At 42.0% G+C, this 17,423-nt stretch overlaps 1 protein-coding gene across 1 annotated transcript in view; it reads right to left on the bottom strand.

The window, feature by feature from the left end:
• Nucleotides 1–17,423, bottom strand: part of plxnd1 (plexin D1) — a gene marked incomplete at its 5' end in the record, with an annotated part of 152,229 nt that overhangs the window by 104,872 nt on the left and 29,934 nt on the right. Inside the window, 2 exons of the mRNA XM_083895357.1 lie at nt 12,681–12,789; nt 13,606–13,783. Of these exons, the coding sequence (XP_083751483.1) occupies nt 12,681–12,789; nt 13,606–13,783 (287 nt within the window). The remainder of the gene's footprint in view (nt 1–12,680; nt 12,790–13,605; nt 13,784–17,423) is intronic.

Raw genomic sequence — 17,423 nt, 5'->3', positions numbered from 1 at the left:
GGATGTGCAACACAGTAAATATGACCGCAGCCAGGTGTAACAGGATTGCTCGACGGAGCATACAAACAATCTCACATCGAAATTCTGTTCACTAAAGACCAAACAGAGAGCGCAGCAGCATAATAACAACACAGAAATCACCCAAAAGTTATGCGCTACAGCTTTAAGTATGTGTGTCTGTCTCTGATTCATTGGGACTGCGACGCAGACTGTGGCTGAACTGATTACTGCCATCAAAGCTTTAATAAAAGGAAGCAGTGATTAGTCACAGAAGTGGACACATTCATTCCACAGCTACAACACAAGTCGGGCCCGGAGGCCAAATCAGGCCAAATATGCTTTGAGATGCGACAAAGCTCTCACATATCAACACTCGCGGTAACAACAACGTAAGATATAAGGTGGAATGAGGACGTGTCATTTCGGCTTTGAGCAAACACAAAAAGGCTTCAGACTGACCGCTGCCACCAGCACTTCTATGTTGTGAGAATCCATTTAGAGTCTGACGGCGCCGAGAGCAATGACATTTTGATAAGTCGGTCCATCAGCGCTGCAGTTTAGTCATTTTGTCCATGAACTCTCATGCACGCACAGTTACACCGCTAGTGTAACTACATTTCTCAGTAGCGTGGTGGTAGCGTCGCTGTTTTCTGAATCAAATAGCTTTTCAGTAGCTTAGCTCTTGCGGTAGCACCCAAACAAGCTACATTTTACGTCTCTCGCTTAGCGCACTACATTTTCCAAGTAGCTTGCCCAACAGTGCACAGTAACTGAAGTCAAAAATATCCATGTTTCTGTCAAGTGAGCGCTCTCTACTTGAGTTTGAAGGCTGTTTTCTGAATCAAATAGCTTTTCAGTAGCTTAGCTCTTGCGGTAGCGTCCAAACAAGTTAAATTTTTAAAAACATCTCTGTAGTTCCAATATAAAAAAGATATAGCTTGGATGTAGTTAAACTACTTTTGCCATGTTGCTGTAGCTTAGCTTGCTACAATTCTCTGGAGGGCAGCTTTGGTGTAGTGAAGCTTAATTTAATGTAGAGTAACTGCTAGCTTAGCGCACTACATTTTCCAAGTTGCTTGCCCAACAGAGCACAGTAACTGTATGTGATTTAAAAACAAACCCGCATTGAAAACTTGTGACAAGTCAAAAATATCCATGTTTCTGTCAATGAGCGATCTCTACATGAGTTCAAAGGCTGTTTTCTGAATCAAATAGCTTCTCAGTAGCTTAGCTCTTGCGGTAGCGTCCAAACATTCTACATTTTTAAAAACATCTCTAAAGTTCCAATATAAAAAAGAAATAGCTTGGATGCAGTTGATCTACTTTAGTCATTTTGCTGTAGCTTAGCTTGCTACATTTCTCTGGAGGGTAGCTTTGGTGTAGTGAAGCTTAATTTAATGTAGAGTAACTGGTAGCTTAGCCCAACACTGCACAGTAACTGTATACGAATTGAAGACAAACCCGCATTGAAAACTTGCGAAAAGTCAAAAATATCCATGTTTCTGTCAAGTGAGCGCACTCTACTTGAGGCTGTTTCCTGAATCAAATAGCTTTTCATTAGCTTAGCTCTTTCATTGACCAAGTAGTGCGCTAGTGTCCAAACAAGCTACAGTTTTACAAACATCTCTGAAGTTCCAATATAAAAAAAGAAATGTAGTTCAACTCTGATGCAGTTAAACTATGTTGCTGTAGCTTAGCTTGCTACATTTCTCTGGAGGGTAGCTTTGGTGTAGTGAAGCTTAATTTAATGTAGAGTAACTGGTAGCTTAGCGCACCACATTTTCCAAGTAGCTTGCCCGACATTGCACAGTAACTGTATGTGATTTAAAGACAAACCCGCATTGAAAACTCGACAAGTCAAAAATATCCATGTTTCTGTCAAGTGAGCGCTCTCTCCTTGAGTTCAAAGGCTTGATTGATGGTTCAGGTCTTGTGATATATTTCATATTGTCAAAAAGACATTCCACGCAAAGACCAAAACCAGCGGTGGATTGGTAGGAACAGTGTCTACATGTGTACTCAAAGCCTATCAGAGTTTATTCATCTACGCTGTAGATCTTGCAACATTTGCTAAGATCTCCGTCTCTTTTTTCTTTAAAAAAAGAAGTAATTAAATGATACATTCTGTTTCTTAAGATTTACGTCTATTTAAGTGGGAACATATGGGAATGGCACTGAGCGCCGCAGACAGCACAAAGACTTAGCAAAAGTGTTTTGTTCTGCTTGTCTTTATAGTGTGAAGTGCAGACACACACTGGCAGCGTGATGTTAAAGGTGGTAGAGTCGCTTTAATCAAGTGATGGATGAAGTGCAGGTTTTACAGGTGACAGAAAACAGGAGGCAAAACAGTGTTAGATGGAAATAGAAAAGTAAGAACGCAGTGTTTGGAATTACTCAAATAAACCATGGCTGAGTTGTGTTTAGGTTCTTGAGATTCAGAGATGCTGGTGCACTCGTTGTAAAATGTCAACAAAGTAAAAGCCGTAATTCTTGTAAAGTTTAGCCTCACGACTTCCCATTTTTTCTTGTAAAATCTCATCTCGCGAGACTTAATTTTGAAGATGGCCGGAAAGTATTTTGCATTTCCATGGTTTTGGAAGAGTTGGCTCGATTGCCACTACTGCACTGAAGTGAACTGGTCATGTGACCACATGTTATACGTATACGTAAATTCGAAAAAAAGTGTTCCTGTTACACTTTTGCGATAAACTTTTATATCGTCACGTCTGAAAAACCACCTAAAAAGAACTTAAAAATGTTTTACCTATATTTGAGAGTATTATTTTTAAATGTACATGTTTCCATCGGCAGTTATTTATTGCGATATTTAGGTTTCGCGCATTCCTCGGGGTCATGGAAACCCCACAACTGTCACAGTGTCCTGACTTAAACGAACTGAACAGTGTCGACGTGAGTAACGTGTGCTTATCCCGCTAAAACACAAGTTCATACACTTTTAAATTGTAATTAGTGCTGGGGACGTTAACGGCGTCAACGTTAATGCGTTTCCATGACGACTGATCGGAAAAAGACGTGTGTGACGCCATGTTTGCGTGCCACGACACCCGGAGTCCAGGCACTATCAGTTAGCTCCGTTAGCTCCTTTAGCGCCGTTAGCGCGCCTACAGTAGAACTGGAGCGGTCTGTTTATTAAACAAAAAGAGCAGCGCTACAAATAACGTTTAGTGTTACTTTAGAGACTCATTTTAACAAATCGGGAGTCACGTCTTTTTGTGCGTTAACGGCGGTTAATGGCGTTAACGTGCCCAGCACTACTTGTAATGTATTGAACGGCCAATAGGGGGCTACGACTTCCTGCGTATGACCAATACAGGGATACAGTGGGTCTGGAAGACCTGATACAGTACTTGATATTGGTGCAACACTGAATCAGATATCGGGGAAGATCCGTATCAACCGATAAACAAAGATGCTTCGCTAACCAAAGGTGACATGCTGTAAAGAGTGACGTGCACCAGTATCGTCATCAGCATGTTAGCGAGGGCTGCGCTGATGTAGCCTTTTGTTTTTAAAACAGCAGACAGGCCGTAAATACATCAGCACACAGTGTTCTATTAAAAGCTAAATTGATGCAAAGAAAGGTCAAAGGCAGTAACAGACTGATGCCAGTATCGCTATAAGATGGTGTCATACACAGAAAAGGACTATTGAGTCATCCGTCCCTGGAGACGAGACATTTGCCCTCACACATAAAGCCCCTCTGGACAATCTCCAGAGCTCAGTGTGCGTCTGAAAGCAGCTTTAGTCTGTGAGAGTATGAGCCCACTTCTTGCCAGATTTATTGCGCCAGTAAAAGATTTTCCTGGGGAGTTTTACGGTCGAGTTTCTGGTCTTCTTCAAAACAACACGACGTCCGTTTCTGTAAATTATTGTCCCAATTCGTGTCAATGGACGATAAATCAGAGCATATCTGAGGGGGGCGTGGCTATGGTGTGAGTGACAGCTGACTTCACGGACAGAAACTGGGCGTGAGATTCAGCCGCTCGCTTCTTTGGGCCAATTCCAATTCCTATCTTAACCCTCAAGCTCAACCATTAATCTTAACTGGCCCTCAAAACCAAGTGCTGAGGGTTATTTTGTCACTTAGAAATGGGACACCCCTTAAATGCAGATACGTCTTCAGACTGTAGGGGGCAGAATAACGCGAAAGCTGCGTCCAGTCTGTCAACTCCAAAAAAGAATTAGAAGAACACATTTACGTCACGATTATTTATTACGATCCGTTTGTCAGTCAAGTTATTAGGTTGTCAGTTATAAGTTGATACTCATACAAATACCACAACCACGGACATATTCAGCTGACAGTTACCACACACCACGGCTTATTGAAAAGTAAACCATAGCAAACGATCGCTTGTCCGCACCGGCCGGCTCTTGACAAAAGATAGTAAAAAAATAAAAAATAAATGTTACGCAACAATGGCGTCAGTAACATAATATGGGCCTAAACTAAGATAATACAATGGTTTTCATCAATTCTATATCTCCATTAACAAAGAAACTCGTTTTGCTGCTTTTGGCGCCATCTTTGTTATGTCAAAACACGCAATGCATTCTGGGTAGCCCTTGCGCCCATGGGTGGTCTCGGAAAATCTCAATATTGAGGGCGATACAGCCCTTAAACTTGCCGCTCAACTTAATTTTTCTGAGAATCGGGACAGCACTTGCACTAAAGGGAGCATTTTTGAGATTGAGGGTTAAGCAAGGAATTGGAATTCACCCTTTTTTAAACAGAGTCAAATGAGTGTTTAAGTGACAGCCGTGATAAGAGCCGCTCGAATTCTTCACGCGCTAATTGTGATTCACTGCTTCCTGTCTTATCTCCTCCAGCTAAGGTAACAACTGACCCCCCCCCCCTTTCATAAAAGGAGTTAATGCTGTCCCACAATTCCGTGCGGCAGCAAACGTTCAAAGCAAAGCGAGAGTTTTATCGGAGATCCACATTAAAGCAGGAGAAAAGAGCTCCTGTTTCATTGCTGTGACTTATGAAGTGAATCCTCACACCACTGGACGAGTTTCAAATCTGCGGATAAAGATTTATTTTCTCGCAGATGTTTCGTATTAGGCTCGTCACTGTGAATAAAGATGTGCTTAGTCAACAAAATACGACGTACGTCAATGTCATTCCGTGAAATCTCTGTTGTGGAATGCAACAGAAATGAATGATCTGTACTTAATAAGTGGGGAAAGGAGGTTAAAAGTGCACATGATGCTCCAGCTTTTGTTTTCATGCAATTGTATTTTTAGCAACTAGACGAAGGTTCTGGTTTGGAATTACAACAAGATTTATTTAATCCAGGCCAAACTTCAGGACAGGAAACCTTAGATGAACTGTTTCACTGACACTTTGTTTATCTTCTGTGTTTAAAGGAAAATTCCAGGTTTTTTTGTGTTATTTTTTAAACCTTGAGAATTCGTTCTCACACCTTACGCTGACCTCATGATTTTTTTCCTCTGAGGTGAGGGGAAAAAATGGTTTGTTAACTTTTCATCTGCTTTCAAAAACAAAACAAAAAAGAGGCGAGAAATCCGTGGTCCATCTGGTGGGCGAGGTGGAATGTGATGTGAGACAGAAGCAGGAAAGTTAACACGAAAATTAATCGTCAACTGTTTTGACGATTTCTTTTTCATGATTAAAACTAGATTTCTGACTGTTTTAGCTTCTTAAATGTGAATATTTTCTTAGTTTCTTTGCTCCACATAACTGACCGGAAAAAAGACGCGAATCATGTTTACGTCATGTTTACGTGCCGCGACACCGGAGTCCAGGCACCGCTTACCAGTTAGCTCCGTTAGCTGCGTTAGCTCATTAGCGCGCCTACAGTGGAACTGGAGCGGTCTGTTAATGAAACGAAAAGAGCAGTGCTACAAGTAACGTATGTGTGTGCCTCTGTTTTTTAAAGTTTAGCGTTACTTTACACACTCATTTTAACAATCGGGAGTCACGTAAACATGACGTTTTCTGACGTAACTGGCAACCTGTGGTTGCTCGGCAGCTAGACTCTACTGACTGCAAATATTGGTAGACGGCGGTAGGTGGCGCCACATGCCAAAACATGATTTGCAGTCTGCAAAATATTTTTTTAATGCAACTGTACTGTTGTTGTTGGTGAGTTCAGTTTGTTATATGAACATTATTCCTGAGTCTCTGTGACATATTAGGAGGATTTTATGACCAGTTGCTTTAGATTTATTACATAATGCACCTTTAAATTTTACTTAATTTTGTACTTTTTTTTGCGACTAGGGAGACGTGCACAGTAAGAATTTCGTTGTGCAGTGTGACGTCGGAAAAAAACAACAAACAAAAGGTGGGAATTAAAAAAAAGTTGGCTAACACAAACACATGCAAAACAAACAAGAAAAGTGGAACACCTCCACTGTGTGTGTGTGTGTGTGTGTGTGTGTGTGTGTGTGTGTGTGTGTGTGTGTGTGTGTGAGACTGTTTTGCCTCTGGGAAGAGACAGATGTCCCACACTGGGAATGATATCACCTCCAGTGATAGCAGCACTCTGAGGGGATGGAGATTGGAGGCAATGCAGCGGGTGTGCGAGCGCGCACATGTGTGATAGAAATGTGTGTGTGTGCGCGCATGTGTGTGTGATTAGAAGCAGACGGCCTCCTCAAGGCTCTTATCAGCTGCAGCTTTTTCTGTTTTTCCCCCCCGTCTCACTAAAACACCTATACAACACCACCTGTGAACGCGTTCACACCTTCTCTTTTCTTTCTCTCTCTCTCTCTCTTTTATACCCTCCTCCACTCTCTCTGCTTGACCTAACACTGACAGTAAACACCCCATGGCGTCGTCCATCTCGAGTCATAATGACCACACACACACACACACACACACACACACGCTAAATACGCAATCTGGCTGGCACTCTCAGGGTCTCTCCGTGGACACAGCGGTTAAACACACATCCTCAATCACGTCGCTGTCAAAGAGAAATACATCCAGGAGAAAAGACGAGGGTTAGGGCAAGCAAATAAGAGGGAGAGAGAGAGAGAGAGAGAGAGAGAGAGAGAGAGAGAGAGAGAGACATAAAAAGCAAATACAAGCCAGAAAGAGAGAGGGAGAGTGACGAGAGTGGAATGCTGAGGTCTGGTTGTCGTTAACACTTAACTTAGTGACCACTTTAAAGTGGTCGTGACTGCGCTGCTGTAACCCACTCACACACAAACACAAACAAACAAAACAAACACACACAGTTTATTTAATGTTATGTCCTGGAAAAAAAAAAAAAACAACCTAAAAGCCGAGACACTGATCTGCTGAGATAATTCTCATCATCTTCTGCCACATTTGCTTTAATATTGATGAGACTCTCTCTCTTTATTACACCCATGAATTACGCGGTGCAGCTTTAATGCATCGACTCTGATTTATAACCACTAGTTAAAGACGCTCTCCCTTTATCCATATAGCACAAAACAAAGAGACTCTCTGGTTTCATTAAAGGAACGTGGCTCATGGGACTCTCTTTAAGAGATTATTAAAGAAAAACGGCTCGAAGTGACTGAAATCATATCAACTGCTGCTGCCGCGGCGCCGCAGTTTGTAGCCCCATTGCTCATCCTGTGAGAAATGGCACTTTGCTCATTATCACCTCCAACAATCCACCGTCTAATTTCACACTTCTGGACCTCGCCGAGCACCGAGGGCACGGCGCACATATTGGGTGCAGTCTTGCACACATGTACCTGCAACTGCTGTGTTCACACCTCACAAAGTGAACAAAGGGGCCCACGCCCTAATGGTTTCTGTCTCACCAAATCACACAAATACATACACAATAAGCCTGTTCTTGTACAGACGCGGCGGTCGACTTTCATTCCTTTGGACATTCAGTCATTCATTCATTCATTCACTTTATCCTCGCAGGGAGCTGGAGCCACAGATGACTCTGGACATGTCCATCGCAGGGTAAAATATATGAGACAAAGTGAGTTTAGAGTGTCCAATTAACCTCTGCATGTTCTCCGGTTTCCACGCACTGTCCAAAAACATGCAGATTTAGGTGATTAGGTAAATTGGACAATCTAAATCAGTGTTTCCCAACCCTGGTCCTCAGGGAACACTGCCCTGCCATGTTTTAAATGTTACCCTGCTCCAAAAACACCTGATTCAGATGAAACAGGTGAAAAAAAAAATTGACGAAAGTTAAAACATTACATTTTTGATTTTTTTTTTTTTTTACAAAAGTTGAAACCTTAATTGAAAAAGCTGACAAAAGTGGAAACATTATTATTTTTTTAAACTGTAAAAATTTAAATATTAATTTTTTTTATACAAAAGTTTGTTATTAGGCTTCTGCAGAGCTGGCGATTTATTTGAATGAGGTCTTTTTGGAGCAGGGCAACATCTAAAACACGGCAGTGTTCCCTGAGGACCAGGGTTGGGAAACACTGCTCTAAATTGACCATAGGTTTGTCTCTGTGTGTCCCTGTAATGGACTGGCGATCAGTCCAGGGTGCACAGCGCTTTTCGTCCTATGTCTGCTGGAATTGGCACCATCGTCCCCCGCAACCATCATCTTGAAGATGAAGATGGATGGATGTTTTTGGAACGGTGGGAGGAAACTGGAGCACTCGGAGAGAAACACCCACAAACACACACCGAAAACATGCTAACTCCACACAGAAAGGCCTGAACCGGGACACAAACTGGCAACCTAGCTAGCTACATGCTCAACTGCGGGACCCTTTCCTTTGGACAGCTTAACAAAAATCACAAAATAAAACAAAACAAAAACCATAACCAGTTAACATCAACCTAACCATAGTTCACATTTTAACAGGTTTTGGAAGTGTGATTTTAATTAAGCACTGACTTTGCTGTACATACCAGTATGCTAGGATTCAGCCTGAGATGCTAATCTTCTATGAAAATTTGGTGACACGAACCAGACAAAAATCTATGTCTGCATATGTCTACGTTATCTTAGGAATCATTTATCTCGCCATTAGACAGCATTTTCCAACTAAAAACTAAAAAAACTGCAACTCCACACAGAAAGGCCTGAACATAGCTCCATGTGCTTAACCGCGCGACCCTTTCCTTTGGACAGCTTAACAAAAATCACAAAACAAGAACCATAACCAGTTAGCATCTTGCCTTAACCAAACCACAGTTTATATTTGAACAGGTTTTTGAAGTGAAGTACTGCGCTGAGTTTGCTGTAGGCTACACGCCACAGTATGCTAGGATGCTAATCTTCCGTGAAAACATGGGGACACAAGGGAAACCAGACAAAAATCTATGTCTGCCTAAGTCTATGTCATCTTAGGAATAACCTAACTCACCATTAGAAATGATTTTACAGCTAGAAACAAAAAAAAAAAACTGCTCACTCTCCCATGCCAAAGTTTTAGCTTGCAAGATGTTAGCATGGGTTTTCTCCAGTCCAAAAAGATGCAGATTTGAGGATGAGGCAAAATTGGAGACTCTAAATTGACCGTAGGTGTGAGTTTGAGAGTGAACGGTTGTTTGTCTCTATGTGGCCATGTGATGAACTGGCGAACTTTGGCCCTATGTCTGCTGGGATTGGCACCAGCGACCCCACGACCCTCAGGTGGAGGATAAACCGGTAGAAGATGGATGGATGAATGAAACAGCAGAACCACAGAATAACACATATTGAAAAACACAGTTGAGTCACTTCAGAAAAACCGAGTTATCCCTTTAACCCAATTCACGACTACTGGCCCTGACAAGGTCAGTGTTTGTACCAGAAAAGGTCCTTAAGGGGTAACATAAACATACACACACACACACACACACACATGCCCCTCTAAGCCTAAGATCTGTCCATCAGATAAAGTGGATCCTCTGACACAGTCCAGCGTGCTAGAGGAAGCCAGCTGGTTTGCCTCCAGACATGAGGAAGGCTTTTTCTGTGCCCAGGCTACACGAGTCACAGTCGTTCACAAAAACAAACACGGAGATGACCGGCCAGAGGTACATATCCAATTTCCTTTAGCTTAACGTTTACAGCATATTAATCCAAAATCTGATCCCGCGCTGAGAATTCCTGAGCAAGCCAAACACACACAATAAGCCCTCCAAGAGGACGCGTCTGCAATATTTACTGACAGAGGCCTAAATAGAAAGCAGAGAGGGGGAGAAAACGACACGAAGCTGAAGACTTCAGGGACGAAGCAGAAAAGGCCTTTGAGACAAACAGAGGAAGAAGCTTTGTTGTCTCTCACCTCCCAACGAGATATGCATATATATAAACAATGCCAGGGAGAATTATCCTGACATTTGGCTGATATTTATATACCACAGCACCGGGAAGCACACGGTTTAGAGACGACAACAACAATAATCATAGTCTAATAGTATTTACGTCTCATTAATATATAATATATATTATATATATTTATTTTGAGGGATTGCCCAAAAAAATTAGGACTAAACACAGTAGAATGTGATGGTTCAGTCCTGTGGTTCCCAAACTCATCCCAATGCATTACTGTCAATGTAAAATCAGGTTTTACCTCAAACTCTTATATTAATTCATAGTAAAGATCAGTGCACACTTGGTAAATAGCTGCGGGAACAATACACAACTCCTTATATGGACATCCTTGGGGGTGTGTCTTCAAACTTTAAAAAAAATGTTCTCATGTTGTTGAAGTTATGACTCATATATTATGTTATTATATCACTTATTATTGCATATATTTATTATAACTATTCAATTTGACATAATCAGATTTTTTAAAATGTTGAATACATTTTGCTCAGGTGTGTTTCTATTAATGCTGGGCGCGCTAACGTGCGCTAACAGCGTCAACATAACGCACAACACGTTTCCATGACGACTGACCGGAAAAAGACACATGTGACGTCATGTTTACGTGACTCCCGATTTGTCAAAACGAGTCTCGAGTAACGCTAGACTTTAAAAACAGAGGCACACATACGCAGTACACAGGTACGCTGGTTATTTGTATCGCTGCTCTTTTCCTTTAATAAACAGACCGCAGTTCAACTGTAGGCGCGCTAACGGCGCTAAAGGAGCTAATGCAGCTAACGGAGCTAACTGGTAAAAGGTACCTGGACTCCAGAGTCGTGGCACGTAAACATGACGCCACGCGCGTCTTTTTCCGATCAGTCGTCATGGAAAGGCGTCATGCGTTACTGTGTGTTGACCTAGTACCCAGCACTAGTTTATATAGTTGGTGAAAATGCATAAAAAAGTGAACATTTCGTCACTTTGCCTATAGGTTGTGCTGATAAAAAGTATATAAGACACTCTTATAGCCTCTGTATACGTTTTAACGTAGACATGGAATAAAGAGTAGCCTAAATGTGTTCTAAGGGTAAATATTTCAGTCTGAAAACTCACATTTTAAATGTTTAAGCTCTGATGTAGATGAATGAATGAATGAATGATTATTTTTAACCTCCTTTCAGAATCTGCAGGTGGAAGACGCTAAATCAACAGGAAGCAACTATAGATCACAGATGAGTCTTCCAAGTTCCTCCTGAAGCCAAGCAGGAAATAAGACTATATAGAATTACCACTAGGGGGTTGTAAAAAAAGACTCTGGATAAATGAGCTTCTGCTTCTCAAATATTTTCAGGGCTTGGACAATTAATAGAGAAAATCATTGACTGATGAATCGTTTTTTCCTGAGGAGTTGGCTCGTTTCAGGTCCTCTTCAACAGGAATTGACGCACATTTTGTACATGACGTTCCCGTTTAGCGGAAAACAGACGTTAAAGTGTGACACCAGTGTGACTGACAGCTGGCATCATCCAACAGGAGCCAGGGTTGCAGGCCAAAACCTAAGGCTTCAAAACAGCCGTGGTCTCACAATAAACCCTGCAGATTAGGCAGGTTAAAGTTGGTGAGGGTGAGATAATGTATAATTAATGAGGACATTATTAAACAGTGCTCACATAATCCACCTGTAGAAGTGTATTTAATTATCAGAGAGGAGGACGTGGGTTTCTAAAATGGGGAAAATAATTGACGCTGGGTGGGTAATTAACACATGCATGTGGATTTCAGGAGACACGAGTGCATCTAGAAACTAGTTTATCTAGTAAGTAGATAAATGTTTAAAAAGGAGTGGAATACAATATCGGCTTGTATGTTTTCTCAATGCAGGTCTTTTCAGACCTACAACTGCCTTTAAATTATTATATATATTTTGTGTTATTTTCATGTAGAAAATCGAGGTCCATGAAGCAAACACATATGGTTACTTCCCCCTGAAACGAGTTTATATGAGAATATACGAGAAAAGCACGTCATAAAGGGGAAAAGAACATTATTTTAGAACATTTTAGAACAGTGTTCCTTAATGCTGCTACATGTTTTAGATGTTTCCCTGCTCCAACACCTTACCATAATTAGTTTCAGAGGACTTTTTTGCCTTTTGGAACAGCTTCAGAACTGTTTTGGATGTTCTTTTCTCGGTAAAGGGTTAGTGGTGCAATTTGGTGCCAATGTGTTCAGACTGACGAGCATCCGTTCAAATTTAATTCCAATCCCATGAGTTCAACCAATCTGGATAAACATGCAAACTGGCCGTCTGAACGACTTGATTTGGAAGTAAGGGATCACAACGACGACGCATCGCCAAACCCTGAATAAATCAAGAGCTTGAGATAAACGGTCGGTAACGGCGGACGTGCGACTCACGACGTCTTGGGGTGTATCGCTCCAGTCCTCTTGCAGTCGTAGATGATGAAGTTCCCGGATACGACAGATGTGCCATTCACTTTTATCGCCACGGAAACAGTCAGATGATCTGCAGAAACAAAGGCATGTAAACAAAGCCGCATGTGTAAAGCATTTCCAGATAGTATCTGCTTCATAACACAAACAAGACGGCGGCGAGAGTTTGTTGTGTTCGGCGAAAAACAAGAGGGGGGAAATTACATTTGCTCAATATCTGACAAGTGTAGAAAAAAAAATCAAATGAGCCGTCCAAAATGTGGAAAAATGTTTTTCGGCTGCACGTGATTAAATCAGTAGAAACTGGACTTTGACATATGACCTGGATGAATGAGAATCTACACAGACTTTTATTTCCAATCCAATCTAATCCACTTTATTTATATAGCACATTTAAAAAAGACAAAAGTGCTGGAGGCTGCTTGAAGACTCGGAATTCCCCTAAAATCATTAAACACCAACATAAAAACAAAAAAAAAAAACACTAAAATACACCATAAGACATAAAAAAAGACACTAAAAGACAGACAGAGACCACACAATTCTCAAAGCCAACGAGTAAAAGTGAGTTTTAAGACGAGACTTAAAGGTTTCCAGGGTCTGGGGCCAGTGTGACATGGGTTTGCAGCTCGTTCCACATGATGTAACGGTTAAATGAAACTTTGCATAAAAGATTTGTTTTGGACATTTTTGTGGATTCTGGGAATCAAAAACACCTTCCCTGAAGGGAACAGTTCACATAGAACATCTTTTTTTTGATAGATACAGCGCTTTCCTCCAGAGTCTTGTTCACCGTCTGGAGAATTCTCTGGCTCAGCTGTTTTTTCTTGAAAGTTGTGTTGACTTCATCTGTGTTTCATTCTGTGAAAAACGAAAAAGTTGGTCTCACCTGTGCCGGGAAGGATGGGCTGGTAGTTTTCTCGAGGGAGCAGCGCACAGGTCTGGATCTGAGCGGGACCGTAGTCAAGGTGCACGGTGGCAGCTGTGGAAACACCCGGCCCGTATTCACACTCCACGCGGGAGCCGGCCAGATCAGGAACACTGCCGTTTATCAGGATGCCGACGTCCTACGATCAGGAGAAAAGCGTAAACATCGAGAAATACTGATCTTTATCCTATTAGAAGCTAATTATGTACTCAGTTCTATGGAATTAGATAATTAAAGGTGCCATATGTAAGAATGTGGCCAAAAACGGTTACTACATTCAAATTCAAAATACCGAGGTCTTTTAGGTTTCCTTTTCTGACGTAACTGGCAACCCGTGGTTGCTCGGCAGCTGAGACTCTACTGACTGCAATGATTGGTAGACGGCGGTGGGTGGCGCCACATGCCAAAACATGATTTGCAGTCTGCAAAACATTTTTTTAATTGCAAATATTTTGGCTGTACTGTTGTTATATCAACATTATTCCTGAGTCTCTGTATTTTATTGTTTGAAAATACACTTTACACTCCCTGATCTTTTCTTTGCGTTGTGGTTTTTTTTTTTTGTGAGCGGGCCTTAGGAAGCTGCTTGCTGATTGGCTACTGAGTTTTGGAGTGACAGTGTCTAACGCAGGGTTCTCCAAACTGAAATGACCTGGGGGCCACATGAGGTTCAAGTCTGGTCAGTAGGGGGCAGTCAAGTGAAGAAAAGCCCAACTGTGTGAGGAATAACAACGTTTGAGTCGGGGTGGGCGATGTTAGCTTAAAAAATGATATCATTGTGATAGAACAACAGAATTTGGAACAATATTTTACATCATTTCAAAGTGAAAGGTGTTTGTTTTGATATGCAAGGACGAGTGCTGGGCATGGTAATGCGTTAACGGCGGTGAACGGTGTTCACGGCATCAGCGCTAACACACATTAGCGTATTACGCGTTTCCATGACGACTGACCAGATAAATACGTGCATGGCGTCATGTTTACATGCCGCGCTACCAGAGTCCAAGCACCGTTTATCAGTTAGCTCTGTTAGCTGCATTAGCTCCTTTAGCACCGCTAGCGCGGCTAAAGTCGAACTGGAGCAGTCTGAAACGACTGCGTGTCTCTGTTTTAAAAGTTTAGCGTTACTTTAGAGACTCATTTTAACAATCGGGAGTCACGTAAACATGAAGTCACACAAATTTTTATCCGGTCAGTCGTCATGGAAACGCTTCATACTGTGTGTTAACGTTGAAACGATTGATGCCGTTAACGTGCCCAGCGCTAGCCACGACATATCATTTACAATAAATCAATTTCAAAAACAAACATTTAAGTGATGGGCCACATGAAATCGACAACGTCAGATGTCGACGAACTAAGAAAACGTGGGGAACCAATTCCAGACAGCGACTCCAAGCCAGTAACGACTTCCGGTCCATTGAGCTGTCGCTCCAAAACTCAGCAGCCAATCAGCAGGCTGCTTCTTAAGCCCCGCCCACAAACAAAATACCACGGCGCACGGTGCAAACAATAAAATACAATATTTTTGAATGAATAAATCCATATTTTATTTGCTTCGTGAAAGACACAAATCTAATTCCATACAGTTGCTCATTCCCACTTATTCAGATCAAGTTTACGTAGAAGTTTGAGGCAAATGTTGCCACGGCTTCAGGTTTGTTCAGGAGTTGCTGAAGAGAAAGAAAAGAGAAGAGAGTAAAAAAAAGCTAATGTGCAATGAAGAAACAGATGGCACGGTGCTACATTCACGTCTAAATCCGGCTATGTGATGAAGTATGACAGACATATAATGAGGAACATAACACCACACACTGACATGACATGAATTTCAGCTTAAATTATTTCAGTGTGAGGGGGAAAAAAAGGAAAAACTGGGGTGGAAGTAGAGAAGTGGGGGGGGGGGGGGGGGGGTGAGAGGAAGAGCAAAGATGCCATTTCCTGCAGCTCAGCAGATATACGCGCTGAAGAAGCCGCAAACATGTGCTAACAAGTCCGAAAAAATATCTCCCTCCATTGTTCGGCGGAATTGATCATTTCCTGAGCGAAGCCCCCGACTTCCTGCCTGCTGCTTCCTGTTTGTGGAGACAACCTTGAGCCGAGCTTCCTGCGACTCCTGCAGCTGCTGGATCCATTACAGAGCAGCGCAGCACAGTCTGACCTACATAACAAGCCACTACCCACAATTAACGAACCAATTAATGACCCGTCGTCTCTCGGCCACGTCTAATTATGAGCTGTAATTAAAGGTCAAATATATTCCAGAGTGTCAGACTCCAGTGAGCCGATAATCACATTGTTATTTTGCCTCTGTTTCACGGCGCGGCGACTGGAGGAAATGATTTACAATAACACTTTTTTTTTATTGACAATGAGGGGTGTCTCTTACGGCAGCAACGTATGTTTCGCATTAACACTCGTCGATGGGCCGACCTGGTGTTTGGTGCTAGAGGCAGCTAACGGCGCTATCTTCTACCGCTTTATCTTCCACATGAGGGTCGCAGGGTTGCAGGGGGCGCTGGTGCCAATCCTAGCTGACATAAAGCGAAAGGCGGTGTAAGTCGCCCACATTCACTCTCACACATCAATTTAAATCAGCCTAATCCTCAAATCTGCATGTTTTTGGACCGTGGTAGGAAACCGGAAAACCCGGAGAAAACTCACGTACACACAGGGTTGTGAACCCGGGTCTTTTTGCTGCAAAGGCAAGAGTGCAAGAGTTTCTAATGTTGTTAAATTGATGCATTGATGGTGTTGTGTTGTCCACCATTGTTGTACTGACACATGTCACATTTTCCTGAAACACTAGATACCTTTGCCCCCGTTTATTAGCTGCTAATATTTGTTGTACACTCTTAAAAATAAAAGTGCTAAGTAGAACCATAAAAGGTTCTTTGGCTTGTCCTCGTAGGAGAACCCTTTGTGGCTACAGGTGGAACCTTTATAAAAAGGTTCTACCTGAACCCTTTTAAAACCCTTTATTCAGGAAAGGGGTTTTAAAGGGTTCTCTGGATCAAAATGGTTCTTACTGGAACCATTAGTGTTACCGAGACCCCTTGAAAATGGTTCCAGGTAGAACCTCAGCCCTTGTAGAAGAACGTTTTTGGAACCCTTGTTTCTAAGAGTGTAGACCTGCGGTTTACGAACTTTGATCCTCAAGAATTATTTGCTTTTTTTCCAGGCCACCGTTGTAAATAAGACATTTTTCTTGATGACCTTCTCGGTTAAATGAAGGTTAAATTAAATGTAGTGGAAATTATTTGAAAATGTCCGACAAAAAGAATCTTCAACATGGAGAAAAACCTTTTCTGAAAGCATGATGTGCAGTGTTGGAAGAATGGGAAAGGATGAAGGGAGGAAGGGAAGGGAAGGGGTTTACGGCTCAAACCTCCTGCCAGGTCAAGGGCTAGGAAGCAAGGTACTAAAGCCACAGGGAGGCCACATCCAGTGTACTCTTAGTGCTGGTCCCAAATCTGACATAAAAATCTCAAATCAAATAAAACAGTAATGATTGGCTGAAGCTTGCGATATCACGTCACGCGTTTGACACCGGTACATTTAAAGTGAATGAAAAGCATTTCCCCGCCACATTTAAGACTAAATTAGACCATATTTTACAAAATGGACTCCTCTTGCCATTTTGAGGATATGAAACTAGCAACTGAAACCATAAACTCCACAAGGAAATATTTACTGACTGTTTTTGTCATTTCACACACAGTGCACAGATATATATCACCTGACAGGAACCATTAATGAGAATGCAGGTTTTAAGGCAC

Source organism: Microchirus variegatus (genome assembly GCF_963457635.1).
Source record: "Microchirus variegatus genome assembly, chromosome: 9".
In the NCBI taxonomy this organism is placed as follows: domain Eukaryota; kingdom Metazoa; phylum Chordata; class Actinopteri; order Pleuronectiformes; family Soleidae; genus Microchirus; species Microchirus variegatus.
Note: the sequence above shows the minus strand (reverse complement) of the source record. Positions and strands in the feature narration are given on the sequence as shown.